The sequence below is a fragment of the Taeniopygia guttata genome, chromosome 9, assembly GCF_048771995.1.
Source record: "Taeniopygia guttata chromosome 9, bTaeGut7.mat, whole genome shotgun sequence".
Lineage (NCBI taxonomy): Eukaryota > Metazoa > Chordata > Aves > Passeriformes > Estrildidae > Taeniopygia > Taeniopygia guttata.
Window position 1 is genome coordinate 25,102,317 of NC_133034.1, and position 27,652 is coordinate 25,129,968.

Consider the following 27,652-nt stretch of genomic DNA (forward strand, 5'->3'; position numbering starts at 1 on the left):
TCTCATAAAAACAGACTTTGTAGCCATAAGAGAAAAATAAATATTAATGCAGAGGATGTGCTGCAATGGTTGGATGGGGATGAAGAAACCCCAGGGGCAGCCAGAGATGCTCCCTGTGTCCATCCCCCAGTTCTCACTGCTGTGAGATTTCCACATTAAAAACTACAAATAAGGCTGGGCAGGGGGTTGGTGCTGGGATCACGAGGCTCTGCTGTGATGTGCTCTGTGCCACCCATGACTCAGCCCCTCATGAGGGACCGAATTCCCCTCCAGCAGAAGGAACCCAGGGTCAGTCTGTGCCCACCCTGCTGTGACACCGAGGGCACCCTGGCCTTGTCTCACTCTGCTTCTCCCTGAAAGCAAAGGGATTTTTTTTCCCAGGCAAAACTCTGGTGATCTATGGGAGAACCACAGAAATCCTATGGAAGTCCTGGGAGAGGCACCCAGCCCTGGCATCCTGCTCCCAAAAACCTCTCACTGCATCCATTTATGGCCCAAGGCTGGAGCTCACACACCCAGGCTGCAGCCCAGGAGCTGGGGTGTCCTCCTGGGCCACCACAATCCTGCATTTCGGGGGGTTTTACCCCTCCCAGGGACATTGCTGTGCTTGGAGGGGGTGCAGGAGCTGGGCAGGTCCAGTGTGCGACCTTGGAGCTGACCCTGCTTGGAGCAGGACAGTGGTTTGGACACCTCCCAAGGCTCCTTCCCACTCCCAGGACACCCCCCAGGGAACCTTCCCACCACCACCACCCCCTTACACCTTCCTTGGAGCCACTTCCCCAAGCAGAGCTCTGGAGGGGCAGGAACATTTCCCACTGCAGGGTCACTCTCTGATGAAACCCCACACTGCACAGCCCCAGAGTCACCAGAACAATCCCCAGGCAGGGACAGAGCTCAGCCGGGTCCCTGTGGGTGCCCCTGGCCAGGGTGGCCACTCAGGAGCAGCGTTTGTGCCCTGTGGGCACTGGGGAGGCTCTGGCTGTTCCCAGCACCTTCGGGCTGCTGACACTCGAGTCTCCTCTAGGAACAGCTCCTGCCCAGCTCCCAAATCAGCTCCTGCTCAGCCTGTTCCTTCCTCCCGCCCTCTGGGGCACCTTTATCCCTCTGTGCAGAACAGGCTGTCCCCTGACAAAGCCCAGGCACGGCAGTGACCGCGGCAGGGGTGGCCTCACCCTTCGCTGTCACCCATCACTGCCCTGGCAGTGCCCAAGCACGGGGTCCCCAGGCAGCCACCGGAGCCCTCTGGAACAGCAACAACCCAACACAGCCCCACGGGAACAGCAACAACCCAACACAGCCCCACAGCAACAGCAACAACTCAACACAGCCCCACAGCAACAGCAACAACCCAACACGGCCCCACAGGAGCAGCAACAACCCAACACAGCCCCACAGCAACAGCAACAACCCAACACAGCCCCACAGCAACAACCCAACACAGCCCCACGGGAACAGCAACAACCCAACACAGCCCCACAGCAACAGCAACAACCCAACACAGCCCCACAGCAACAGCAACAACCCAACACAGCCCCACAGAACAGCAACAACCCAACACAGCCCCACAGCAACAGCAACAACCCAACACAGCCCCACGGGAACAGCAACAACCCAACACAGCCCCACGGGAACAGCAACAACCCAACACAGCCCCACAGCAACAGCAACCCTCACTGCAAGGCTTTGGCTCTGAAATGTCCATCCCAGAGCCACCCCCCAGTGCAGAACCTGGACACCTGCAACCCCTTGGTGGTCCCAGCTCTGCAGCAGACTGCAGCACTGTCCCAAGGCACAGCTGAGTTAGGGGACAGCCCCAGGACACAGAGCCTGAGGGTCCCTCCCCACCCCAGGGAGCCACCTGAGCTCCTGAGGGCTCCCAGCCCCACCTGTGCTGCTGCACCTCAGGGACATCCAAACCAGTCACAGAGTCAGTGCTTTGGGAGGGGAGCAACTTCCGAGCCCACCCTGCACCACCCCTGCACAGGCAGGGACACCAACAAGTGACAGACTCGGTGTCCCTGCTCCTGCTGGGAAGCCATCCCAGCTTTTAAACCCTCCCCACAGACCACGCTAATTTCTTCCTGCTTTTCCTTGATTTTAGAAAATGATCTTTTTGTGTTGTCCTGTTCAATAACACCAAGTAGGAGCAGGGGGTAGTTTTGTGATCTCGCCCTCGGTCTCTCTGAAATGTGATTATAAAAAGTAGTGGTTGGGGGCACGTCTAATTCAATATCCTGGGGATGAAATGTGGTTCTGATCCCTAGAAGTGGCCATGCTGAAATGTTGAGAGATCAGGGCATGACACCACTGAAATAACACCCACAGACACATTCTGAAACATGAATATTTACTAACATAAATAACGGTGTTTTATAACAAAAGGCACAGATTTCCAACTATAAACAATGGAAAAAAATATGTACAATTTCCACACAGGGAATCAACCAGCAAGTGCACAGTTGGTCACATCAGCGACCTTCCTTCCTTCCAAGTCATTTAACCAGTTAGGAAGTGTCCAGATTTTATCCCCCCACACACACCAACTGCTGCCAGCTGAGGCTGTCAGATGGAGACGGTGCTGCTGACCTCCTCGTACTGGATGATGAAGTAGGGGTAGCTCTGGTCATCGTTGAAGATGACAAAGATCTGGGGCTCGAAGAAATTGTCCACGCAGGAGTCGTAGAGGTCGCTGGTGACGCTGCCGGGCTCCACGGGCGGCGGTCTCCTCATGGTGTGGTTGCCCACCGTGTACCTGCCCGTCAGCACCTTGGCCAGGAACATGAAGTGCACGCCCTTGGGGGAGCGCTTGGAGAAGTTGTGGGAGTAGCTGGCCTTCCTGGCGAAGTAGCTGCCCTGGCCGAACATGGTGGCGTGCTTGCCGCACACCCGCGGGTCGAAGTTGTGCTTGCAGATCCCGTCCACCACGTCCTGCGACGTGCCGTGGAACAGGTGCCGCTCGTTCATGATCCTGTCCAGCCCCGACATCTTCTTGGACATGTATTCCTTTTTCCTGCAGGGGAAAATGGGATGTGAAGGTGAGCGTTGGCTGCGGGTCAGCCAGGGAAAAGCTGTTTTCATCACGGTATCACCCTCTGGAAGAGCTCAGCTGTGAGAGGAGATACAAATCTCTCTTTATAAAACTCCTCCTCTAGGAATATCTGTTGCAGCATTTTTGAGAGAAAGAGGACATGAATTGTGAAATTTGAGCTACTCCAGTCTAGGCCTCAGATTTAGGCCTGGTGAGGCCTTCAAGCCTCTGACACAGTTAGAAATTCAGAGTTTGTGGCGCAGATAGAAAATGTCTTAAGGTGTTATGGGGACCACTGGGTTGCTTGGGTGGGAATTAGTATAGGTTTTATAGTGTAAGGTGTAGGCTGTTTTAAGGAAAAGGTAAACAATGTTAGCCTACCAATCAGTGTCTTTGTTTTTGTAAACTATGTGGAAGCTTATATAAACTACCACCTTATCTTGAATAAAGGGAGAACGCTTGATTAACCACATTGGTTCGAACCTGCGTTTGTCTTGTCCAGCTTTCCGTTTTTCTGAGATTCCCTGGCTTTTAATATCCATTATTAAAGAACTCTAACTCTCTTACCTTTTATACTTCTCCCAAAGGAACTGGTTCTGCACTCGCAGGATTTTCAAAATCTTGTATTTGGTCTCTGGCACAGTCTTGTGGAACAGGTTGTAAATGGTTCTATAGCTCTTGTCTTCCTTCAAAACAGGCACTTGGATGAAGTCCTGAGCCGGATCCATTCCAATCCAGGTCTCGGGGTAGAAGCTGGGACAGGTGACAGCAGCTGGGGACAAGTCCTGCGCGGTGGCGGGCTCAGAGCACGGGGAGGGCACGGCAGAGCTGCCGCCCAGGGTCCTGGGGATGGACAAAGCTTGTGCTCAGACACCCTCAGCAGCCTCCAGTCACCCCCAGCGCATCCCAGCGGGGCTGAAAAGGCTCTGATTGCCATGGAGGTGTCCAAGGCCACGCTGGACAGGGCTTGGAGCACCCTGGGATAGTGGGAAGTGTCTGCCTGTGGCACGGGGGTGGCACTGGGTGGGATTTAAGGCCCCTTCCCAAACAGGAAGATTCTTCCTGGCATTGGCACAGCCAGAGGTGGATTTGCATTTCCAGCTGGTTATTTTCCTGCCCCTGGAGGAAAATATTTCCCTCAGCCTGGAGAACAGGCAGGCTGAGGGAGGGAGCTGTGCCCAAGAAGCCCCATGGATGCCAGGAAAAAACCCAGCAAAGGTTTTTTTTTACCCCCTGCAGCTCTGTGGAATCCTCCCACTCTGGAAGCTGCTGAACTCAGAGAAGTGTTTGTGGCTTATTCCCCCTGATCCCACCTGAGTGAGCAGCCCTTACTCAGCTGAGCAAATCCTCGCTCCCTGGATCCTCCCTCCTGTGCCAAGGGGAACATTGGCACCTGCAGGGCCCTGGCTCACACCAGCACAGCTCCTGCAGCTGCAGGAACACGTGGGGCAAGCTCCAAAGTCCACCAAGGAGGATTTTCCCCAAGGATTTCTCTAGGAAAAGCTGCCAACCCTTCAGTCCCCCGGGGCAGGCAGCAGGACAGAGCCACTGGCTGCTGCCAGACCCAGGCTGGAGCTGCTCTCCGAGCCCCACAGATGGCCAGAAACCAAACCAAACCCAAGGAAAAGCATCGGGAGGGGGAAGTTTAGTGGAAAAAGGTCTATTTTTAAATCAACACATGGAAAGCTGTGACAGCCCTCCCACTTTTCAGGGCAGAAACACTCTCTGAGTGTTCACTGGCTGTTCCCTCCTGCTCCAGGCCAAGGCCAGGATTCCCTTCATTTGCATGGATTTGACTTCACTCCAAGTTCTTCTCACTGGTTATTAACAGTTGAGCAGAAACCCAGAAATTTGTTCTACAAATTACTATTAAAATAGCAGTCAAATACCAAAGTGGGCATTTGTTTTTAATTTGGTTTTTCTCTTTGATGGGCAAATGGGTAAAAAAAATATTCCCGTAGGGCCTCTTCACTCACACTGGACTGAAAGAGCAAACAGAGATTGCCAGTAAGGATTAATGAGGAAGAACCAAATCCAATAAAAATCCTGCAATTCTTTGGTGTAGTTTGTTCACTTCTTCTGACTGGTGTAAAATATTTATGTTATTTATTCTACAGGGGAAGCCATTAAAAAAGTCAACATTTTTCATTCCTATTCCAGGATTCTTTTCCAATTCTAGAAGAGATTTAAGCAGGTGGGAGGTGAGGGAAAGAACAAATCTCAGGTAGCATCATGTGGGAAGTGGAGGCAACACTGACTCCTGAAGGATAGATCCCATAAATATTTAAAATACTCTTGTTCTTGCCAAGAACTCATGTTTCTAAGTGAGCTTTACAAGGTCTTTGGATGAATAAAATCAGGACCCAACAGTGCCTGCCCCCTGTCACAGCCCAGGAACACAACTGCCCCATCAGAACCCACGTGGAGGGCAGTGGGAATGGCCCATTTTTGGGGATACATGGCCCGTTTTTGGGGATACATGGCCCATTTTTGGGGATACCTTGTGCAGAAAGGGCAGTGGGAATGGCCCATTTTTGGGGATACCTCGTGCAGGATGGGCAGTGGGAATGGCCCATTTTTGGGGACACATGGCCCATTTTTGGGGACACATGGCCCATTTTTGGGGATACCTTGTGCAGGAAGGGCAGTGGGAATGGCCCTTTTTGGGGATACATGGCCCATTTTTGGGGACACATGGCCCATTTTTGGGGATACATGGCCCAGTTTTGGGGATACATGGCCCATTTTTGGGGATACCTCATGCAAGAAGGGCAGTGGGAATGGCCCATTTTTGGGGATACATGGCCCGTTTTTGGGGACACATGGCCCATTTTTGGGGACACATGGCCCGTTTTTGGGGATACCTACTGCAGGAAGGGCATGAGCAGCAGGCAGGAGCGCAGCAGGGGCCTCCTCTTGATCTCCCTGCGGAAGCAGGAGTTCTGCTGGAAGCCGTCCCTGATGTTGAGGATGTACTGGTTGTGCCAGGTGATGAAGCGCACCTCGCACAGCCCCCGGCAGCTCGCCTCCTCGATCAGCCTCACCACGGGCTGCACGGGAAAAAGGGGGAAAAAAGGGGGGAAACGGGGGGAAACAGGGGGAAAATGGGGGGGAAAAACGGAGGAGAAACAGGGAAAAGCAGGGGGAAAAACAGGGGGAGAAAACGGGAGGGAAATGGGAGGAAAACGGGGGAAAAACAGGGAAAATTGGGGGGAAATAGAGGGGGAAACAGGGGGGAAACAGGGAAAATGGGGGGGAAATGGGGGGAAATCGGAGGAGCAGTGGGGAAAAATGGGGAAAAACAAGGGGGAAATGGGGGGGAAAACAGAGGGTGAAATAGGGGGGAAATGGGGGAAAACAGGAGAGAAATGGGTGAGAAACGGGTGAAAAACAGGGTGAGAAACAGGGGAGAAAACAGGGGGAGAAAAGAGGGGGAGAAAAGAGGGGGAGAAAAGAGGGGGAGAAAACAGAGGGAGAAACCGGGGGAAGAAATGGGAGGGAAATGGGGGAAAACAGGAGGAGAAAACAGGAGTGAAATGGGGGGAAAACACGGGGCAGAAATGGGAAGAAAACAGAAAAAAAACCGGGGAAAAACCAGGAGAAATGGGGGGAGAAAGGAGGGGAAAATCAGGGGAAAATGGGGAAGGGAAATGCACATGTGAGAAATCACACGCTCCAAAATTCACATCCTGTCCTACACTGCACAAACCCAGCTCTCCTCACAGCTCCAACACCCTCACCATGTTATTTGTGGTATTTCTGCCCAGCTCTTACACTCAGGAGTTATTTCTGGGACTGCCAGCACTGATGAGGGCTCACCCCAAACATCAGCCCAAGGGCTGCACCCCACAGCTCGGGCAGTGCATGTCCTGCCTCAGCAGAGCTCTGGGAACAGGGAAATCAATTCCAAACTGCCAAGGTACGTGGAGGTGCTGCTCTGAAGGCTGCAGAAACTGTGCCACTGGCATGAAACCAAACCAGGCTCCAGAAGGGCTTTCCTGGTACTGCCAGGAGCTGGTTTGCTCCCCAGTGTGGCCAGCCCTCATGTCTCTGGTGCTTTCAGGGTAATTCAGGAGCCCAGAAGCACGAGCCAGGCCAGCAGAGCTGTCCCTTCCCTGCTGTCTCTGTACCTCAGAGTACTCCCTCCAGCCAAAGTGGTCCCTGCAGAAGTATTTCCACACGGTGTAGCAGCTGGAGCTGGAGCCGGGGCACGAGGCTGTGGACAGGCGCCGCATTTGGTCGAACTCTGCACTTTCATACAGCTTCATGAGGTTCAGATCCACCCAGCACTCCTGGCCCCTGGGGAAAGGGGAGAAACACACAATTCTCACCTTTTGTTTGCCATTAAACACATCGTGTTCAGCACAGAGGGGCAAAACCTCAACCCAGCAGCTGTCTGAGGTGTACAATACCAGAATTTGGGTTGGGAGGGAGCCCAAAATCTCATTCAGTGCCACCCCTGGGACACCTCCCACTGTCCCAGGCTGCTCCAAGCCCTGTCCAGCCTGGCCCTGGGCACTGCCAGGGACCCAGGGGCAGCCACAGCTGCTCTGGACATCTGTGCCAGGGCATTCCACCCTCACAGGAACAATTCCTAATTCCCAATATCCCATCCATCTGGTACTGGGAGCCATTCCCCTTGTCCTGGCACTAAGTGTCCTTGTTAAAGCTCCCACAGAGACTCGAGAGGTGAGAACACATTTCTGAAGAATTTCTCCTCACCAGCTCACCAAATAAAGGTTTCTATTTATAAAATTAAGCAGTTCAGTGGAACTGTTTGCACAGAGAGAGTGAGCACGTTGAACTCTTAGAGGAACAGGGCACACAACCCAAATTTGGTGCTGCAGAACAGCACAATTCATAATAAAACTCCACAAGCTCACAACAGCAGAACGTGTCCCCACTAATAAGTTTCATTTTCACTGTTCCCTACATGTAAGAAATAACAGAAGGTGTAAACTTTGCAGGACACCAGACTGAGCAGGTTCCTTGACTGGCAAGTTTTAACACTGATAGATTTTTTTCAGCTTGCTGCAGCCAAAATAAGGAAATTTAGGCTCTTCCCTCCATCCTTCTGCAGAACTGCAGCCCAAGCCATGAATCCCTCCAGCAGGACAAACACCCTCCAGAGGTCAGGTACAGCCAGATGAGCAGAGAAATCAGTTTGGCAGCGCTCTGAGAAGTGCTCTGTGGTTTGCAGAGTTCGGGGACGTGTCGCAGTTACCGCAAGCAGGTTGAGAAAAAACAGAAACCTGCGAGCAGCAGGAAACGAAAGCTGCTCCCAGCAGAACAGCTGTGAGCCAGCAGGGCTCCCACCCCGTCCCTGCCCTGTGAAACTGCTGATCTTCTCCTCTGACTCAACCAGTTCCTCCCTGCAGCAGCACAACCTGTGTGCAGAGAGGCACCAGGGGGTTTGCACAGGGGCAAGGCAGGCACTGGCACTCCTGTGGCACCAGGACCTCATCTCCTCGGTGCCCTTGATGGAAACTGCTCATCTCCCACAGATGAGCCCAGCTTTGGGTGGGGGGCTGAGTGTTTCAACTCCTGTGTGAAACCAAACAGCACTCAAAGGATATCGGCTTCAAAAGATGATGGAAATCACAGATTTGGTTAAATTGGAAAAGCTCCCCCGGAGCATCGAGTCCAACAGTCCCCCAGCACAGCCAAGGCCACCCTTGTCCCCAAGTGCCACCTCCCCAGGGCTGTCAAACCCCTCCAGGGATGTGCTGGCAGCCTGTGCCAGGGCTGGGCAGCCACCCAGGAGCTGAATTTGGCAGCACAGGTATTGAAATAGCAACAGCAGAGCTCAGACAGCAGAGCCAGATGTCTCCCATGGAAAGGCAGAGCAGGAGGAAAGGCCAGGCACAATCCCCAGGGATGCTCACCAGCAGCTCCTCCCAGCTCAGCACTGGCAGCACCCCAGTGCCCAGGACGGGGCTGCCAGGCTGTGCCAGGCACACAGGAACCTCTGCAGCAGGGCAAGAGCACAAACAACACATCTGAGCCTGATCTTATCGTGCCTCCTCAGTTCAGAGCCCAGAGAGGGGCACCAGGCCCAGGGCAGCACGTGAGTTTCAGATTTTTCTGCATTTTCCCTCTCATCAAGTCACGCTGTGCTCTCTGCGGTGACCCTGGGCCATGTGGGAGGTGACACCTCAGACTGGGAAATGCTGCACACATTTCCCTCTCAGCTCAAAGGGTCCTTCCTCAGAGAAGAACCCAAAATGAGTGACTTTGATGCTTTTCCTGTGTTCATTTTTTAAAGGTTGGAAAGTCTGTTTTTCCCTGCCTTTATCATTGGTGACTGGGGTGCTTGCAAAAGCAATCTTCTGGAATTTTCACAGCCAGGGGGGCAGCTTGTGAACCTGAAACAACTGCTGACAAACTGTCCCATGTATGTATGTATGTATGTGTGTGTGTGTGTGTATATACAGCTTAGATAATGCCTGGCAGGGAAAATAAAAACAGTAATAAAACTGTCCCATGTATGTATGTGTGTGTACATATACAGCTGAGATGAATGCCTGGCAGGGAAAATAAACAGCAATAATACCAATAACAGTAACACCCCAGCTGTGGATCAGGAAGTCCTCGAGGCTTGGCTGCTGGAGGAGAGGAGACCGTACCAGAAGTTGTTTGTTCTTCTCAAGAACCCACTGGGGAACACGAGGTGCTGGGCCAGGGGTCCTGGGGTGCAGGCAGGGGGCTCTCAGGGGATGTGGATGTGTTTGGGAGGGGTTGCTTTGTTTGTTTAATTGGTAAATCACTAAAAGATGCTCCTGCCAGGGCTGGGACTCAATGACCTTTAAGGGTCCTGTCCAACCTAAACTATTTATGTTTTAGAGGAGCAAAGCACAGCTCTGAGTGGCTGCAGAGCTGGTACAGGCAGGGACACTAAAGCTCAGGGACATCTCCCACTGTCCCAGGCTGCTCCAGCCTGGCCTTGGGCACTGCCAGGGATCCAGGGGCAGCCACAGCTGCTCTGGGCACCTGTGCCAGGGCTGCCCACCCTCCCAGCCAGGAATTCCTTTCCAACATCCCACCTATCCCTGCCTTCTGGCAGTGGAAATTAATTCCCCTTGTTCCATCATTCCAGGCTTTTCCTAAAAATGAATGTTCCCTGTCTGTCACACCTTCCAAAACCAACTTCCTCCCAAAAAAACCACTCCTGTGTACGCGTGGTGCCTACAAGAATCAGATTCCCAATTATTACTGGGCTCAAATCCCTCCTGATTTCACAAACGCAGGAAGGAACTTCCCAATGGCTGCTCCTGTTGTGGCAAGCATTGTCACAGCCCCTGGTGTCCCCTGTCACAGCCCCTGGTGTCCCCCTGCCCTGCCTGGGAGCAGCTCCTGTCCCAGGAGCAGGCTGACCCCAGCCTGCAGCCAGGGGACAGCTGTTCCCCAGGGTGCAATCTCTTTGGTGACAGGGAACAGGAGCAGGGCTGGCAGTGTTTGCTGGCTCCTCGAAGCTCAGGGCTCCCCTGCTTTGTGCAGCCAGGAGCCAATTAGTTCCATTTCATATGGAAATGCTGCTGCAAAGTGCAGCAAGAAGGAGCCCACACAGCACAAGGCAAACACTTCCAAATCACTTCACAGGAGTTTCATTGAGGCTGTGCCTTGCATTCCTGCTGGAAAGGAATGAAAAGCAGCTCCCAGCCTCAGAGGGTATAGCCAAGAACCTCCCCCAAACCCAGCACAGGGACTCTCAGCTGGTTTCCCATCCTGTTATCACTAACAGATGGTTATCTCACACACTTGGTGTGTGGATCCCACAGAAAACTGAAATGGAACTGTTTGATGGGCCAGGGACCTGCAGAGCTCCCCTGACAGCTGCTGCCCCAGAGGCTGTGGCTGCCCCACCCTGGCAGGAGCAGCCTGGGACAGTGCAAGGTGTCCCTGCCAGGGCAGGGGTGGCACTGGCTGGGCTCTGAGGCCTTTTCCAAGCCAAAGCACTCTGTGATTCCGTGATTCCATCCTGGAACGCCTGCACTGTGCTCTGCATGATTTTAACACGCCAAGCACATCCTGTCAGCAGCAGAGAAGAGCCATCCCACACACAGAGGAATGAAGGAAAACCAGTTTCCTGTACATTTTGTTGTGTCCATGCCTCTCCTTCCCAGCCCCTTCACATGCCCCCTGATAACTGCAGTGGAACACTGTGTATTTCCAGAGCCACGGAATCACTGTGCCTGGAAAAGCCCTCCAGGAACAGCGAGTCCAGCCTGGTCCCAGAGCAGCCAGTGCCACGTTCAGTCACCTCCAGGGATGGGCACTCCCAACCTCCCTGGACAGACCCTTCCTATGCCAGAGCACCCTTTCCATGGAGAAATTCCTGCTGATAGCCCAGCTGAGCCTCCCCAGGACAGCCTGAGTGTCCTCTTGTGCTGTCATTTACTGACCTCACCTCTGGCCTCTCTCCCAGCTACACGGAGCATTCCATAAAACTTACAGAAATCACGGGAAAAAAGAAAGAAAAGGGAAAGAAATCAAACCAACAGCAAGAATCTGCCGTGTCAGGCGACCTGGGAGCCCTTTTTGCCAAGAGTGGAATTTTCAGCCAAAGCAGGGGGAATTGATGGGTCAGGAACCGCAGAGTTGTTTTAAACAAATCCTCCTGTAATCTCTAATGCTGCTGCTTGTTTGGAAAAGCAATTTGTGCATGACAGGACAGGTGTGTGTGTGTGTGTGTGTGTGTGGGGAAACCTGCTCAGCTCCTCAGCCAAGTATTCCCCCTTAGCAAAGAGCATCTTAAAATATCCCAACGTGGGCATCTCCTGCTGGAAAGCAGCACTTGGCACTGCTCTCTGCTGAAAGCTGGAACTCCTCCAGGGCCTCTCCTCACATCTATGAAGAAAACTGAGTGCTTCTAAGTACTTTAACCTGTTGAAGCTGATGTTCCCCCGTTTGTTTAGATAGCTTGGTATGTGGCTCTGCGTACTTGGCAGACTCGAGAACATTAAAATAAAATAAAATAAAAAAGGTAAGTAATTTATGATACTAGTTTGAGGCCAAACTGCAAGAGGTAGCTGAAGGAGTTGCATTACAAAGTAACTAAACAAGGTTTACCACTCCTCTGAGATCACATTCCCTTAGGTGAGAGGCAACAACTCAATGTGTATTTTACATTACTCATTCAATAACTTATCTCCATCATTACTCATCCCAATAATTAGGAGGAAGGAAGGTTTATATAAATAGCTCCTTGAAGAACACCCTAATTCAGAGCTCATTCCCTCATTGAGCTGATGGCCAGCACTTTCTGGAAGGGCCCAGCTCCCTGGGATGATTCCATCCCCACTCAGCACACGCCCAGAGCTGTGGGACACAGGCAGGAGGAAGAGCAGCCTGGCAGAGTGCTGAGCAGGCGTTTCCTGGGCTGCAGGGAGCAGACAGGCCTGCAAAGCTCGTCTGACCACGGGAGATTAATGGCTTTAACAAATAATCTGGGACCGTGGGGTGCTGGCGGGGCACGTTCCCAGCTCCTGGCTCACAGCACAGGGACAGTGACCACCTGGGAGCTGGGGCTCCTCACACCTTGGCAGCTTCTCCCCAGACAAGGAGAGGTTTTGCCAAAGGTGATGGTGCACACACTAAAACACCGACCTCCCACCTCAAAACGTGGCTTAGAACCTCGGCAAAGTCAAAGTTCCAAGGAGGATCAGACTCAAAGTTTGAAATCAGAAGCTCTGGTCTTAAATAGGGCTTTACTTCAAAGGTCTCACTGACACTTATCCAGCCGTGAAGCTCTTCCAAGGTTGGAAGGGACCTCAGAGATCAGCAGATTCCACCCCTGCCTTGGCAGGGACACCTTGCACTGTCCCAGGTTTCTCCAAGCCCCATCCAGCCTGGCCTTGGGCACTGCCAGGGATCCAGGGGCTGCTCTGGGCACCTGTGCCAGGGCTGCCCACCCTCCAGGGAGGAATTTCTCCCCAACACACAGAGTAAATCTGCAGTCTGGCAGATCCCACTCAGCCCAGCGAGGCCAGGTCTGTGTCCCCAGGCTCTGAGGGCAGTGTCCCCCCGGCTGTCCCCAGCCCACGCTGCTCCTGTCCCTGGCACACAGCTGCCACCCTGTCCCCGCTGGGTCAGCGGTGCCACCAGCCTGGGACCTGCACACCCAGCGCAAGGGAGATGTCACTGCCCAGCAGCTTCCCAGCCTGGGGTGGCTCAGCCACGACCGAGCAATGTCCTTTGCCATTAACCATCCCCTGCTCCATCCTTCAGCACTGGTGGATTCGGTGACACAACTTCTAAAAGAAAACAATTTGCTCATTTACACAGAATTCAAAGTTAAATCATTTAATGGGCTGGTCCCTGGCTGTGCTGTTTGGTTTTCAGAAATCATTTCTAACACTTGGGAAACAGAAGTTCCTCTGTTGTAAAATACAGCAAATTTTATCTGCTATGCACTTAGAAGATTTTCAATTTTTATTAGACTGGTGTATTTCTTCAAGACAATTCTATAAAATACAGTTGTTCTCTACTACATATCCTACTCCATTGTCAGTGTGGGGCATCCATATTCTCATATTGCCATCACTAAAAAGGCCCTGGCACAGGTGCCCAGAGCAGCTGGGGCTGCCCCTGGATCCCTGGCAGTGCCCAAAGTCAGGTTGGACATTGGGACTTGGAGCACCTGGGACAGTAGAAGGTGTCCCTGCCATGGCAGGGCTGGCACTGGATGGGCTTTGCAGTCCCTTCCACCCCAAACCAGTGTGAGTCAATGACAAAGGTTGGATTCAGTGTCTAATCCAACATCAAATTAGGTGAAAGTAAAGACTAAATCTAGTTTAAGCACTAGATTTGGTCTCAGCTTAATAAATGAAAATAAAATCTTGAGAAAGCAGGGATAGACCTCCCTCAGGACCTGAAAGGAAGAAGAGGCAGTGAGCAGAACCCCCAAGGATTCAGGTGGCAAAGGCAGTGTGAAGTTTTCACTCCAGAAACGTCACTTTGAACTGGAATTGCGCCAGCCTGGCAAACTTCTCCTGTCTTATCTGCCCTGCCACAACGTGCACCACACACTTCCTCCAAAAACAGAACAAACACTCCACACCAGTCTGCACCCTGCACCAACTGGACCCTGCAAACATCCCTCTTCCCCACTGCTCCTCAGACTGGAGCCTGCAGGGGAGAAGCTGAACAAGTTTTAGCTCTCAGGGTGCAGGAACCCACACAGGTCACACAACCACATCAACCTAACAGCTGTTGTCTAATTTTAGACAATGAGTCAATAAACACAGCTCTGTCCAGAGAAAACAATAACTTCCATATCTGCTTTAGCAGGGGAGATGATCAGCATTTCTGAGCGTGTGGCTCAGGCTGCTCCCAGGGAATAGCTGAAACATCCCCATTTTCTACCACCGACACTTCCCGGGGCTCTGCAGAGCTCCCTCTGCTTTGGCTGCTGGCGATGGAATGATGCAGACTGTGCTCACAGTGACACACAACAACTGCTCTGTCATCCCTGTCCCCAGCGCTGCCAAGGCTTTCATGCTGCCACTTTGTCCAACACAGAGGAAAGACTAATTAGGAACGCCAAGAACAAGCACAGCATTCCACAACAGCCTCTGAATTCCTGCCGAGCTGAAGTTTTCTTATTTCACACACTCCAAGTCCTCCAGCTTCAAAGAACACATTCCAGATGCTAAATAACTGAGTTCTAGAGGTGTACAAAACTTTTTTGTCGAGTTAAACTTGTTGGATATAAATCAGGAAACATCATCCCAGGGTTTATAACGCACTTGGATACGAGTATCAGGAAAAAAAAAAAGGCACATCCTGTTCTATTTCTGCACCCTTCCCAGCAGTAAATTCAGTTACCTACCGATACTTGACTTTGATCTTGTCATTGTCAGGGTTGCAGTAAAGCCTCTCCAGGTGCTCCTGGGAATCGTTGGTCACACTTTGCCACCTCTGGGTCGCTGTCCTCCTCACCTGCCAGTGGTAGGGTAACACTGTGTGATGCTTGGGACAGTCACTGCCATAAACACAAGTGCCCTGGAGAAAATCCACACAGATTTCAATCCCGTCCTCCTGGTGGGTGTGATACTGCAGCTGGTTCAAGAGCTCAAACACCAGGTCAAGGGAAGCCTCTTCACTTTTATCCTGGAATATCCCAGCACTGAATTTATTGCCTGGGGTCAAGTTGTATTGCACCGGACAGCTGTTCTCCTGCAGTAAGCCAGATGTGTGGCTTTCCAGAACCTTGTCAGGGAACAAAGGACAAGCTGCACCATCACCAGCACTTGGGTGCAAAGGATGATCCTGGAATGATTCATTACCGTTATCAGCAGCAGTTCCAGGAGTTTCTGGGGAGAAACCTTGCTCTCCTGGCTGCACGTCCTGCTCAGGGTGCCCGGGGGAAGGACGAGCTCCCGCCAGCTGACCCTGCACATCTGGAGCTGTTGGCATCAGCACAGTCACATTGTTTTCTGCCTGGGGGCAAGAGGTACCGAGGTCCAGAGTCTTTTTCACAGCAGGTTCACATAAATCCCCACGGCCACCACGCTGGCCTCGGGACAAAAAGACCCTGTCCAAGGCCCTGGCTCCCAGCAGGCTGGTGAAGATGGGCCGCAGAGCCCGCAGAGTTTGTGTGTCCAGTCTCTTCTGCGCTTGCTGCTTCTTCTTGAACAAAGGCTTCACCAGGGGGATCTTCTCAGCCAGCCTCACCTGGGGAGGAAGGTCCTGGGAAGGAGAGCACTTCGTGGCTGGGCAGGGAGCCTGGGGCACCACGCACGCCGGCTGCGGCTCGGTGTCCATCGGACAGACTTTGCTCTCTCCGAATCACTTTCAAACGTCCCACAGCCTCCCAGGAACCAACCTAGGGCAGAAGGGAAAACAAGACAGTTAATCTCTCGAATTGCTCACGGTTGACACGAACGAGATCACCCCTGAGAGAGGATTTGGAGGCAGCAACAGCAAACTCCTCCCCTGGCTGTGACTGCGGGTAGCCCTTAGGCACGTAAAGCATGAGAACAGCTCAAGTGGGGCTAATTAATGCCAAACCCACGCTGCTGCTCTCCCCGCACACGCAGGCTCTGAGACACTCCGGCACGCAGTCCCCGAGGGTGGGCAGGAAAGGGGGATGGATGCTCGGCCGCCTCCTCCCTGTCAGCATGTTCAGCCAACACGGCTCGGGCTGGTTCTATCCCACAGGAGAGAACACGGCATGATTCCTGTGCCTCCCTCACACACAGACCCGAGGAGCATGAGACACATCCCCTCCCCTGCACTTCAGACATTCCCGCACCATTTCCTGAGCAAACCTACACGTTCCCATTCTCCCATTCCCATGGCATGTGTCCTCCCTCGTGTCACCTCCCACGGCAAACTTCGCCCGTGCCATCCCGGGGGCTCTCCCGGAGCTGCCACCCTGTCCCCACCTCGCCCCGTGCCACCCGGCGGTGACACACCGCGCTGCTCTGCCACGCTGGGCACCAGGAATTAAAACTGGGCAGGGAAGCAAACACAAGGCTGATGGTTACTCAGGAGCCGAGAAAGGCATTACCGGCAAGCTGCAGAATTGTATTATTTTAAAGCACAAATAAGCAGCGTGTCTCGTACGTCACGAAAAGCAAGTGCCTTTTAATCAGGAATGCTGTAATATTTGATTACATTTAATTAAACCCTCTTCGATCTCACATGCAGGCTCAATGCTCAGAGTGGAGCACATTAAGGATTACTTCCTGGATAAATGCATTCCGAGCAGAGTTACTCCTCACTTCAAAACAAAATCCCAAAAAAAAAAAGAGAAAATTTGGCAATAATTTCTTCCTACCAATGATTTGCTCTGGAAAATTTCTCATTGAGCCTCTCGTATATTGGAACATTCATTTATAAAGTTTTTCCATTTCCCTGGGAAACAGCACATCAGAATTGCCAGGAAAAAGAAAAAAAAAAAAAAAAAAAAAAAAAAAAGAAAAAAGTTGTGCCTCTCCAGTTTTCCCATATTTAGATTAAATTTAAAGCAACTGGTACATTTGCTTGGCAGTTATCCCCAAAGTCATCGGTGTATCTGTGATTCTTCCACAGACATCAGGCAATTCCTCCAAACCAAAGGCACCTTCAGGTAACTCCAAAGGTTTAAAAATCCTCGCCTCCGAAGGGAAAGAGATGTCGCCGTTGTCGCAGCCCAGGTCTCAGTGCCCTGGCGAGGAGCGAGAGGATCCGCCAGGGCTCCAGGACCCTGCAGCGCCAAGGTGCTGAGCGAGTGACTTCTGATCTCCTCCGCTGCTATTTCAACATTCGTATTCCTCACCGGAGCAGCACTGAAGTTTGGCTGCTATTTTTACAGAAGTGCCTCAGTGAGCGGAGCCGGATCCCCCAACGGCTCTAAAAATAAAGCGGCAGGAAGGACGAGGCAGCAGCAGCAGCAGCAGCAGCAGCAGCGCTCCCGCAGCGATGCTCCCGCAGCCGCCGCGGTCTCGCCGGGGCTCCCATCGCACGCGAGCCGCTCTCCTGTGCACGGACAGCGCTCCCGGCCTCAGACACGCTTCAAGAGCCAGCAAGGGGAGAGGCAGCCCAGGCACAGACCCCGAGCACGGCGGAGTGCCGGGCAGCCAGCCCAGCGCAGCGCAGCTGGGACCTACCGGCGCGGCTCCCTCGGCGCTGCTCCCGCGTTCTGACCCAAATCCGCGGTACCTCCAGAGCCAAACCACTTCGCTGGTGGGGGCAGACGTAACAAACACCGTGACCGCGGTCGGTGCGGGGTCAGCACCGCCGTGTCCTCACCGAGCCCCGCGCATCCCCCCGCCTCGCACGGCTCCTCCGGCTGGCTCCGCCGCCCGTTTAAATAGCGCTGCCGAGGCAGCCACCGGGACAGCGACGACCGGGGCGGAGCGAGGGCGGCTCCGGCCGCTTCCCCGCCCCGGGGCCGGTCTCGCCCCGGTTCGGTCCCCCCGCGGCGCCGGCCGGGCTGCTGCCCGCCCCGTGCCCCCCGCCCCACGCCGGTGTCAGCGGCCAGAACCGAAAGCGCCGCCCGAGGCCGCTGCCAAGAGCGATAGGACGAGAGGCCCCTTCGCGTTTCTTTTATCACGCACCGAGCGTTTCGGTTCGGGCGGGCAGCGAGGCAGCGATGTCCCCGGGCACGGCGCTCGCACGCAGCCGGGAACACGCCGGGAACACGCCGGGAACACGCCGGGAACACGGAGCCGTGTCGGCTCCAGTCACGCAGCACGGAGGAACGCACCGTGCTCACGGAAGGCAGGCACGGCACCCGGAGCCTCCCCGCGCCGCCGAGCTCTCTCCAGCCGCGCTAATTAATGAGTAAGAGACAAGCAGGGAGCCCGAACCGGAACAAAGTCACCCTGACTCACTCGCTGCAGCCACAGGCAGCCCCTGGCACGGCGCTGCCCCGCTCCTGCCGGTGACACACTCCGGAAAAGCGAGCGTGGAGCGGAACAGGTTTCCCAGCGAGGCTGTGCCTGCCCCAGCCCGGAAAGTGCCCGAGGCCAGGTTGGACCGGGTTGGAGCTAACCTGCTGTCCCTGCCCACGGCAGGGTGGTGCAATGGGATGAGTTTTGAGGTCCCTTCCCAAGCCGTGCTGTGATAAGGCCCCAAAGGCAGCCCTTGTGTGTTTACAGAGTGGTTTATAGGTGGGATTGGTTAGGAGCAGTTGGCTCCTTTGTCCCGTACGTGTGCGGGAGCACGGCCGGTTGGGCTGTCCGTGCCGGCCTGGCGTGCTTCCCTGCTGAATCACCGCCTGCTCCCAGAAACCCAGCGGGGCACGGCGGTTCACACCGACACCAGCCACAGCCATGCTTCCACAGCGCTAATAACGCCAGATAAGAGAAATGATAAAGGAGTAGCTGCAGAATGTAACATTGGTGTTGATGGAACACCTATTGTATCATCTGCCCAGACAGGCTGTGAGTGCCCATCCCTGGAAACGCCCAAGGCCAGGTTGGATGGTGCTTGGAGCAACCTGACCTTTGGAAGGTGTCCCTGCCCATGGCAGGGGCTGGATCAGGATGAGCTTTAAGGTTCTTCCATCCCAAAGCACTCTGCGCTTCCACAACTCGTGCTCTTGTTTTCTTTTTAAAGCCGGTCTTTCATTCCTTGCGCTCAGTGACTTTATGAAATCACGCATACAGAAAACAAAGGCAGCTGGAAGGAAACTTGTTTTAAGGTGGCACAAACGGTACAGCACGGTTGGAAAATACTGCACAGCTGCATTTATAGTGCAGGTAGGATATGCCATTTTCCCAACAAATTACAGAAATGGAGCTTCATGGAATCAGAACTTTTGGGGTTGGGAAAGACCTTAAAGCCCATCCATTCCCACCTTCCACTATCCCAGGCTGCTCCAAGCCCCATCCAAGCTGGCTTTGGACTTCCAGGGATGGGGCAGCCACAGCTTCTCTGTGCCACGGCCTCCCCACCCTCACAGGGGAGAACTTGATCCAATCTAAACCTACTCTTTGCCACTTTGAAGCCATTCCCCCTTGTCCTGTCCCTCCATGTCCTTGTAAACAGTCCCTCTCCAACGCAGCTGGAGAGAGAATGACTCAAGGTGGCATCTGTATCTGCAGGAGCTGAAACCAAATTATCATCTATAAATTAATTGAGCTCTCGAGTGTCTGAAGCCTCAGACAGAGCCTCCCAGTCTGTCTGGACTGGAGCATTCCCGAGCAGGGTGACTGGGATGTGTCACATCCTCGTTCAGGGAGAAGGAGCTGCTCACACACACTTGTATTTATGTGCCACCACCAGAAGAGAAATTACCACTTTGGAATAGCTCCCTTCAGCATGAGCTATAAATAAGAGGCACATATGGCTGATCTGCACACTGGGGTGGGCACAGCTCCTGCTGCACTGGGGCTGGGAGGATGGAACCAGGCAAAGACACAGGCTGGAATAACCATCTTTCCCCAAATATATAATTAAAAGAAACAGAGCGCACCAGACCCTCAGACACCCATTTGAGGCCACTCCACACAAATATAGAAAGAAACTCTGACCACCGTGAAAGCATGATCTCATCTTTAAATACATGTTTAAATCTTAAGCAAGAGAAAGAAAGCTTTAATTATTTCTTTCAGATGGTAAACGGCCCCAGCTGAATACAGCAATTTACAACTCTGACTTGCAAATACAGGATAATCAGCATGCACACTTGGATTCGCGGATGGAAAGAGGGGAAACATCTGACTTAAATGTTTGTGATAAAACAACAAAGCTCTCAGGCTCCAACACATTTTTTTCTAATGACAGAACTCCTTTTCCACCTCAACTCTTGCACAATGAACATTTTTCACTTCCTAAAGCACATCCCAGTACAGGAAAGTTCATTGTCCTTTCTAGTGTTTCACACAAAGCGACAAACATCAGCGTGCAGACAACTAACAAAGGGATCCTAGAATGGTTTGGGTGGCAAACACCTTCAATCTCACCTCATTCTCACCCCTCCTTGGGCAGGGACACCTCCCACTGTCCCAGGTGCTCCAACCCCAATATTCAACCTGGCCTTGGGCACTGCCAGGGATCCAGAGGCAGCCACAGCTGCTCTGGAATTCCATCCAGGCCCCTCCTGCCCTCTGGCAGTGGGAGCCATTCCCTGTGTCCTGTGTCCATCCCTGTCCCCAGGCCCTCTCCAGCTCTCCTGGAGCCCCTTCAGGTCCTGGCAGGGCTCTGAGCTCTCCCTGGAGCCCCTCCAGGCCCTGGCAGGGCTCTGAGCTCTCCCTGGAGCTTCTCCTCTCCAGGGGAACACCCCCAGCTCTCCCAGCCTGGCTCCAGAGGGGCTCCAGCCCCCCGGGGCATCTCCTCGGCCTCCTCTGGACTCTCTCCAGCAGCTCCACATCCTCCTGATGTTGTTCCCCAGGGTGGGGTCTCACCCGAGTGGGGCAGAATTTCCCCTCCTCTGCTGCCCACACTGGGGCTCAGGCCGGGGCAGGGGGCAGGGGAGGTTCTGGCCAGGTCGGGTCATGTGGAGATCCCAAATTCTTCTCCTCAGGGCCGCTCCCAGTGCCTGGACTTACGCTTTTCCATCCCAATGCTTGATGGCAAATGCTAATAATCCCCTGCAAACACCACCCCAAGCTCTGCCCTTTGCCTGCCAGCCAGGGCGGGTGAGCACCCAGGGAAAGGAAAGGCCAGCGATGCAGACATTTATAAAAGTTACCAGGGGGGACAAGGGAACCTGTGCTGTGCTGGCTGTGCCTCTGAGACATCTGGGGAAATGATGCCAGCAGGTTTCCCTGATGGGAAGGAAGGGCAGGAGGGCAGCAGAGGTTCAGGCACAGCTGTGCTCAGGAAGCCTTGGCTGGACTGACACCTACTGGGCTCCACCTGCTGCCGTCCGTCCTCAAGGCAGGGAAGGCAGAAATGTCAGTCTAAACACGTCAAGATGAAATTCTCTATTCAATAAATTCATTTATTAATGAATTTATATTAATTCTGTTCATTCAGTCTATTAATCTCCAGACCTTATCTGTTTATACATGATAATCTAGAGCAGGTCAATGGAAGAAGGTGGTGCTAGTCTTTAAAATAAACATTTTCTTGTTGGTTACATGTTCACTGTGTGTTTGGGATGTTTTAGCAAACCTCATATTTTTCTTTTTTGCACTGCTCAAAAGAAAAGTCCCAGAACTAGAGTGGTTCCAATTAATCAATGAAACCTTTTGAATTCAGACCCAACTTTTACATTTGCAGCCGGCAGTAACAAAATCGTTTCCTTGGTCTCAAATTCTCCCTCTTTTAACATCTCATACTAGTAATTAAAAGTTTTGAAAGCACAGCATGCCGTTTCTCCTACTGACTATCAAGTCCAGTGAAAACAGCACTTACCAGGGAAAAATATGATGTATTATACATGAGTATAACCACACCTCTGGTTATTTCACTATCAAATAATCTTATCTCAGGAAGTGATTTAGGATAGATGAATTTGGACAGGGAACACATGCTTCCAAGGTGGGCCCTTTGCCTGGAAGTGTGTCAGGAGTTAATCATTTCTGCAGAGGAATGGACCCTGACCCTTGGCCAGCTCTGTGCTTTCAGGACGTCAGCACAGCAGCACCCTGCAGCCAGAGCTGGGTCACTCCTGAGCTCCTGACTGTCTCATGGAACACCAAATCATTTGGCACAGAACTTTTTTCTCTTTCTGTTCTATCACTCACACTCAGCTCAGCAGTTTCTCCAGAACTCAGCCTTCTAGGTGGAGTTTCCTTCTGCAGCTGGACCACTCTGAGGGGGAAATTAATGCTGCTTCCAAACTAAAACAATAATATTTTAAAAAATCCCTACACTTTATTTTTGAAATGCATGTAGTGAGCATTTGCAGGGAATCAGGGATAGACTGAGACCAGGTAACACTGGACACCAAAAAGTACCAGACTGGAGGGACACTCTGGGACATTGAACTGATTCCCTGAAGCACCCATCTGATTTGGAAGTTGATGTAAATACACAAATTAATACACAAAATTAGTGAAAATCTGCCCACAGTGGGGACAGGCTCATCTGGTTTAGATGGGATTTTGTTGAACTGCTGCACCCTCTCGTGGAAGTCTCTTAAATCCGTGTAAACCCTGGAAATTTATTCAAGGCCAAAGCAATCCTTAACAAACACAAACCGATTCATAAAACACCACTGAAGTTTGGTGACTTTTAAATTCTGGAACACTTCCCAGGTGGATCCTGCCACCAGGTGAGCAGTAACATGTGGATGGCACTGTTTTAGTCCTTCTCCTTTAGGCCAACTCCTTTTTGAACTAAACAAAGTGGGAATGTTCCTTTACAATGCAGTGTTGACCAACTGAAAGCAAAATAATTCCTAAAATTACCAGCTAGTTCTACCTAGCACACAGACAAATCACTGTCTACATTCAAATAATGTAATTAACAATCCAGGTAATTTACTATCTACATGCAAATAAAGTCAATTCTTCAACCAAAAATGCAATCAAATTAACAAAAGCATGTCTGGGATGCAACAGGCCTGTTTTACATCTGAAAACCAGCTAAGAGCTGCTCCTGGAGAGCTGAAGGTGTCAATGAAGATGTCTGTAGATAACCCTGGAAAAGGTCAGTCCTTACAAGAGAAAAGGGAGAGGCCTTGTAAATTTGAATTCATCCCAGACTCTGCCCAACTCAAACAGCGAGGAGGGAAACAGGACTGTAAACACCTTAAACTGAGAATGACGTAACCAAACTGACAAAATTAATGCTAAATTCAACAACACATTTTTCTTGTAAGATGCAGAAACTGAAGAACCAAATCTGAGGCTCAGGGAGCAGCTGGGTGGGCCCAGGCTGCAGAACACCTAAATAAAACCAGCCCTAGGATGATGCAGGAACAGCCAAATGCCTGCTCTGCTCAGCAGCTGTTCTTGGAAACTAAAGCGCGGTGAGTAGGAGATCCTCCGCTCTGCAAAGGAGAATCTGGACTTGGACATTTCTTTCCACAAGAATTCTGTGTGGGAGCACACTAGAAATGCTTTATTCCTGGGATTCATCCATCTGTGTGTTGCTGGATCCAGCATTCCTGAAGGGTACAGGATACTGCCTTGCTGCATTCATTCTGTTAATGACTTCTGTCTTTCCCATTTCCTAAGGTATTTAAAATTAGGGGAAAAAAATGGTAGAATATTTTCTAACCAGGCTCAGGTTGAGCCATGATTGGTCAGCTGGATAACACAAATTTTCTGTGGATGCATGAATCCCCAGCTGTTCCAGGAGATGAAGCAGTCAGCAACACCCCCTTTTACTCCCTCAGCCAAACAAACCTCACGTGGCACTTCAGTTTTAGCTCATCCTTCTTACTTTGGGTATTAGCACTGTAGGAGCAGTCTGCACAGGGATGGTCAACTCTTCTGACAACACACACGGGCTAAAATAAAATGTTCCTGTGGCCCGGGCCCAGCTGCTGGCCGAGCTGGAGGCTGCAGGAGTGGGGAAGCCCAGAGGTGACACGGGTGGGCAGGGGCAGCAGCAGGCTGAGCCCTCCATCCCACACTGCTGAGGGATGGAGCACGGCCGGGGGTGGGTGCCAGGATGACACATGCCAGGCTCAGAAATGCCATCTGCCTGCTCCCTCCCACTGGGATCCAGCCTGCTGAACTGCACTGGGATCATCCCACTGCACCTCTGCTCGCACAGCCCCAGTGTGGCACTGCTCAAGGACACAGCTCGCTGTCCCACGTGTAAACGACTGCTTGATTGCCCTTCTGCTGCGGTTATTTCCAAACAGTGCCTCTGACACTGCTTTTCAAAAGTGGCCAGCTCCAAACTGTTCCCAGAATAAATGCTGAGCAAGGCTGAATCTATTCCTAGACATGATTTCATTCATGTGGTCCACAGGCACAAGAACCTTAAAAATGCTAAAGAAGGAAACTGGAGCAGATGAGACCATTTCAAGACGTCAAAAATGGGTCGCATATGCTACAAGCTGAGCTGCCTTCACCGACAGCAAATGCCACAGAAATCCAGCAATTCCCAGCTTTTAGAAATGATTGGCACCTCTTTTGGGGGCTACATACCAGTGGAAAGTGTCCTTGCCCATGGAACAAGATGAGCTTTAAGGTCCCCCCCAACACGAATCATTCTGGGATTCCAAACCACATGGAGGGACTGATTTGTCTGGAAAATAACCCAGCCAGATTATGGCTCCACTTTTAAACCTCAGACACCACAGAATGTTTCAGGGAAAGCCCAGCACACAGGAGAACTGGAAAGCCTCTCACTCACCCAGTTCTCACACACAGGGAGAAGCTGCTCAGCTCATGAGTGTCACGCTCATCCAAAGGAGGTTTTCCTTTGTATTTACACAATTCCCATCAACTGATCCCAAACTCAGCTCATTAATCCCTTCTTGCATCATAAATTACAGTAATCTGGCACAAAGGTGCTTTGAGTCTATACACACGAAAGTGGCAGCAATAAAATAAACAAAGCAAATCCTGCCAGGAAATGTCACTGCCCTTATTTAAAACTTTCAGCTTAGTCCACTTTGTAAGTTTGGAGAAAAAGTGAGAGCGGTGAAGACAATCCATGGATTTTCAGAATACTTATCATTGCTGCTGTGCTTCAGAAGAAATTTGGTAAGAAACGAATTGCTAAGTTACAAAGACAACAGCGTTCATTTTCCTGTTAGCAAGAGAGCTTTTGCTTTTGGATGTCAGAGCCTTGCTCCTCTGACCTTGATGCCTCACACTTCCAACAGTTTCTGAATGAGGATTTAGCCAAGATGCAAATTTAGGCACTTAAACAGAACTTGGAATTGTTTTATTTATTGTCAAATAAATAAAGTGGTGGCCCTGTTTATTTTTGGGGAAGCATCTGTGACACTCAGGGTATGAAGCTCTCACTGTACACAGAGTTCTGCCTGAAGCCACAGTTTGCCAGTGGCAGGGGCTTTAAAAAAGCAAAGTGCTCATTTGTTTTTTCAAGAAAATCTTTCATCATTGCATTGCCTAAATCAATGTCCTGTTTCATCCTAATGGGGAGACAGATGGTCACTGGGCAGATTTCATTCCAAAATGACAGCATCCTTCCCATGTAAGCCAAACCAAGAACAAAAAGACTTAATTACATCCCACTACAACACAAAACAAATTTACCCAGATGAGAGGAAGGAAGAAGTCTGGGCAAGGGTAGAGATAATGACTAATCTAAATCTTGAAACCATCTTAAAGTTAATTTTCCACACAGTTTCCAACTACTTTATACATCTCTAAGCATGCTATTTAATAAAAAAATTCACGATTGGCAGCACTGATTAATTACTGATGTTTTCTACTAGAACCACAGAGTGGTTTGGGTTGGGAGGGACCTTAAAGCTCATGCAGTTCCACCCCACAGCCATGGGCAGGGACACTGTGGGTTTAACGTGTTTTACAAAGAAACCAACCCTGACCTCCACTCTTGCTGCAGAACACACTTTTGGGGTGTCACCTAAGAGGCAAACTGCCTTTCCCACCTGTGGATCCAGGGACTGCTGAAAGCACTTCAGGAGAGGCTCACCCCTGGCAGTATCCAAAGCCAAGCAGGGCTGGATGGAGCTTTAAAGCCCCTTCCAGCCCGAGGCATTCCATGATTCCGCTGAGGGGAGGGCTGGCTCCCTGCCGTGGCAGCTGGGGAGCTGCACAGCTCCCTCTGTGCACAGCTATGCCCACAGTGGTACTCACAGGCGTTCCTGCTGCTCCTCAGAGCTCCTGTGCTTCATCTGACGGGCTGGTGCCTCCTCAAACCCAGCCTGGGCATCCTGCAGGAGACAGATTTCCAAGCCTGAAGGAAGGGCTGGCTGGCAGAGGTGTAACTCCCATAGCTGCCTGCAGATAACATGACATCAACAGACCCCGTTAGCACACTGCATCAACACACTGAATCTGAAAGTCTGCTCTGTTTGGTCCTGGGAATTTATTATGAGCTCTAAAAGCAGAGTCCTACTGCACTCAAGTGTTGTAGAAAGCTCTGTCAAAATGAATTCATTTTGATCATATTTAACCTCACTTTAATCTCATTTCCACATAGCATTTCCTCATGGCATGCACATGAAGTGTTTTCTTGGAAGCAGAGAACACTAGTAACTGGAAGGAAATAAATGGGGAAATGACTTGAATTAAATTTTAGAGAAATACATGCTTTGCTGAATGAAGTTGACACCAAAACGTTAAAGATATGAAGAGAATTGTCAGTCCAGGGGACAAGGAGTGCTGCAGCCAGCCCAGGCCATCAGGGGACAAGACCTGTACCCACTGATGTTCATCCCCAAAATCTCTGTGGGGCATTTGTCACCACAAACTGCAGAGGGAACGCTAAGAACAGTGAAAAGCGGGGCACTCTGCACTGCACCCCAGGCTGGGCTGGGGCGGGGAGAGCAGCAATGGTTATAAAAGCCTACAAGAGGACAGAAACACTCTGGGAGCTGCAGGGTGGCATTTCTCACAGTGGGGAAAAACACGAGAGAAAACACGGCCCGTTTCCATTCCTTCCCAGCCGAACTGAGACACCCCGGAGGGATCTCAGCCCACTGGGGACTCACTTGCCTCAGCCACCAAACAGCGGGGCTACATCGGGACAGGATCGGGATGGGAACGGGATGGGGATGGGAGTGGGATTGGGACTGGGATAGGATTGGGATGGGATGGAGATGGGGATGGGATCGCGATGGGGGTGGCATGGAGACGGGATTGGCACTGGGATGGGGGTGGGATCGGAACTGGGATGGGATGGAGATGGGATTGGCACTGGGATTGGGATGGGGATGGAATCGGGATGGGATCAACACTGGGATGGGGATGGGATCGGGATGGGATGGAGATGGGGATGGGATCGGCACTGGGATCAGGATGGGAATGGGATCGGGATGGGATCAGCACTGGGATGGGGATGGGATGGGGATGGGATGAAGATGGGAATGGGATCAGCACTGGGATCAGGACAGGGATGGGGATAGGAATGGGATTGAGATCAGATTGGGACTGGGATCGGAATGGAGATGGGAGGGGGATCAAGACTGGGATGGGGATGGGATTGGGATGGGGATGGGATCGAGATCGGATCGCATTGGGATGAGGATGGGATCGGCACTGAGATCAGGATGGAGATGGGATCGAAATCAGATAGGGACTGGGAACGGAATGGAGATGGGATCGGGCCGTGTTGAGGGAGGGATCG

At 51.9% G+C, this 27,652-nt stretch overlaps 1 protein-coding gene across 4 annotated transcripts; it reads right to left on the reverse strand.

Moving 5' to 3' along the window:
• Positions 1–2,330: 2,330 nt before the first annotated feature.
• On the reverse strand, positions 2,331–26,282 carry TIPARP (TCDD inducible poly(ADP-ribose) polymerase). 4 transcript variants are annotated; one of them, XM_072933310.1, is made up of 6 exons: positions 26,161–26,282; positions 14,859–15,854; positions 7,159–7,327; positions 5,897–6,078; positions 3,596–3,871; positions 2,331–3,010 (listed from the first exon to the last, which is right to left on the reverse strand). In XM_072933310.1, exons 2-6 carry the CDS (start codon positions 15,791–15,793, stop codon positions 2,563–2,565), a joined length of 2,010 nt encoding a protein of 669 aa, XP_072789411.1. In that variant the 5' UTR covers positions 15,794–15,854; positions 26,161–26,282; the 3' UTR covers positions 2,331–2,562. The 4 variants fall into 4 exon arrangements, with proteins under 4 accessions (XP_072789411.1, XP_030136190.4, XP_072789410.1 ...); XM_030280330.4 differs by lacking the exon at positions 26,161–26,282 and adding an exon at positions 17,623–18,041; XM_072933309.1 differs by lacking the exon at positions 26,161–26,282 and adding an exon at positions 17,012–18,041.
• Between the last annotated feature and the right edge of the window lie 1,370 nt (positions 26,283–27,652).

Excerpts from the sequence above, each read along its gene's own strand:
- TIPARP (XM_072933310.1), bottom strand. The coding sequence starts at position 15,793 with ATGGACACCGAGCCGCAGCCGGCGTGCGTGGTGCCCCAGGCTCCCTGC. Across the intron at positions 7,328-14,858 it reads AAGATCAAAGTCAAGTATCG|GGGCCAGGAGTGCTGGGTGG; the intron begins GTAGGTAACTGA and ends CCCTTTCCCCAG. Across the intron at positions 3,872-5,896 it reads CTGCTCATGCCCTTCCTGCA|GACCCTGGGCGGCAGCTCTG; the intron begins GTAGGTATCCCC and ends GTCCATCCCCAG.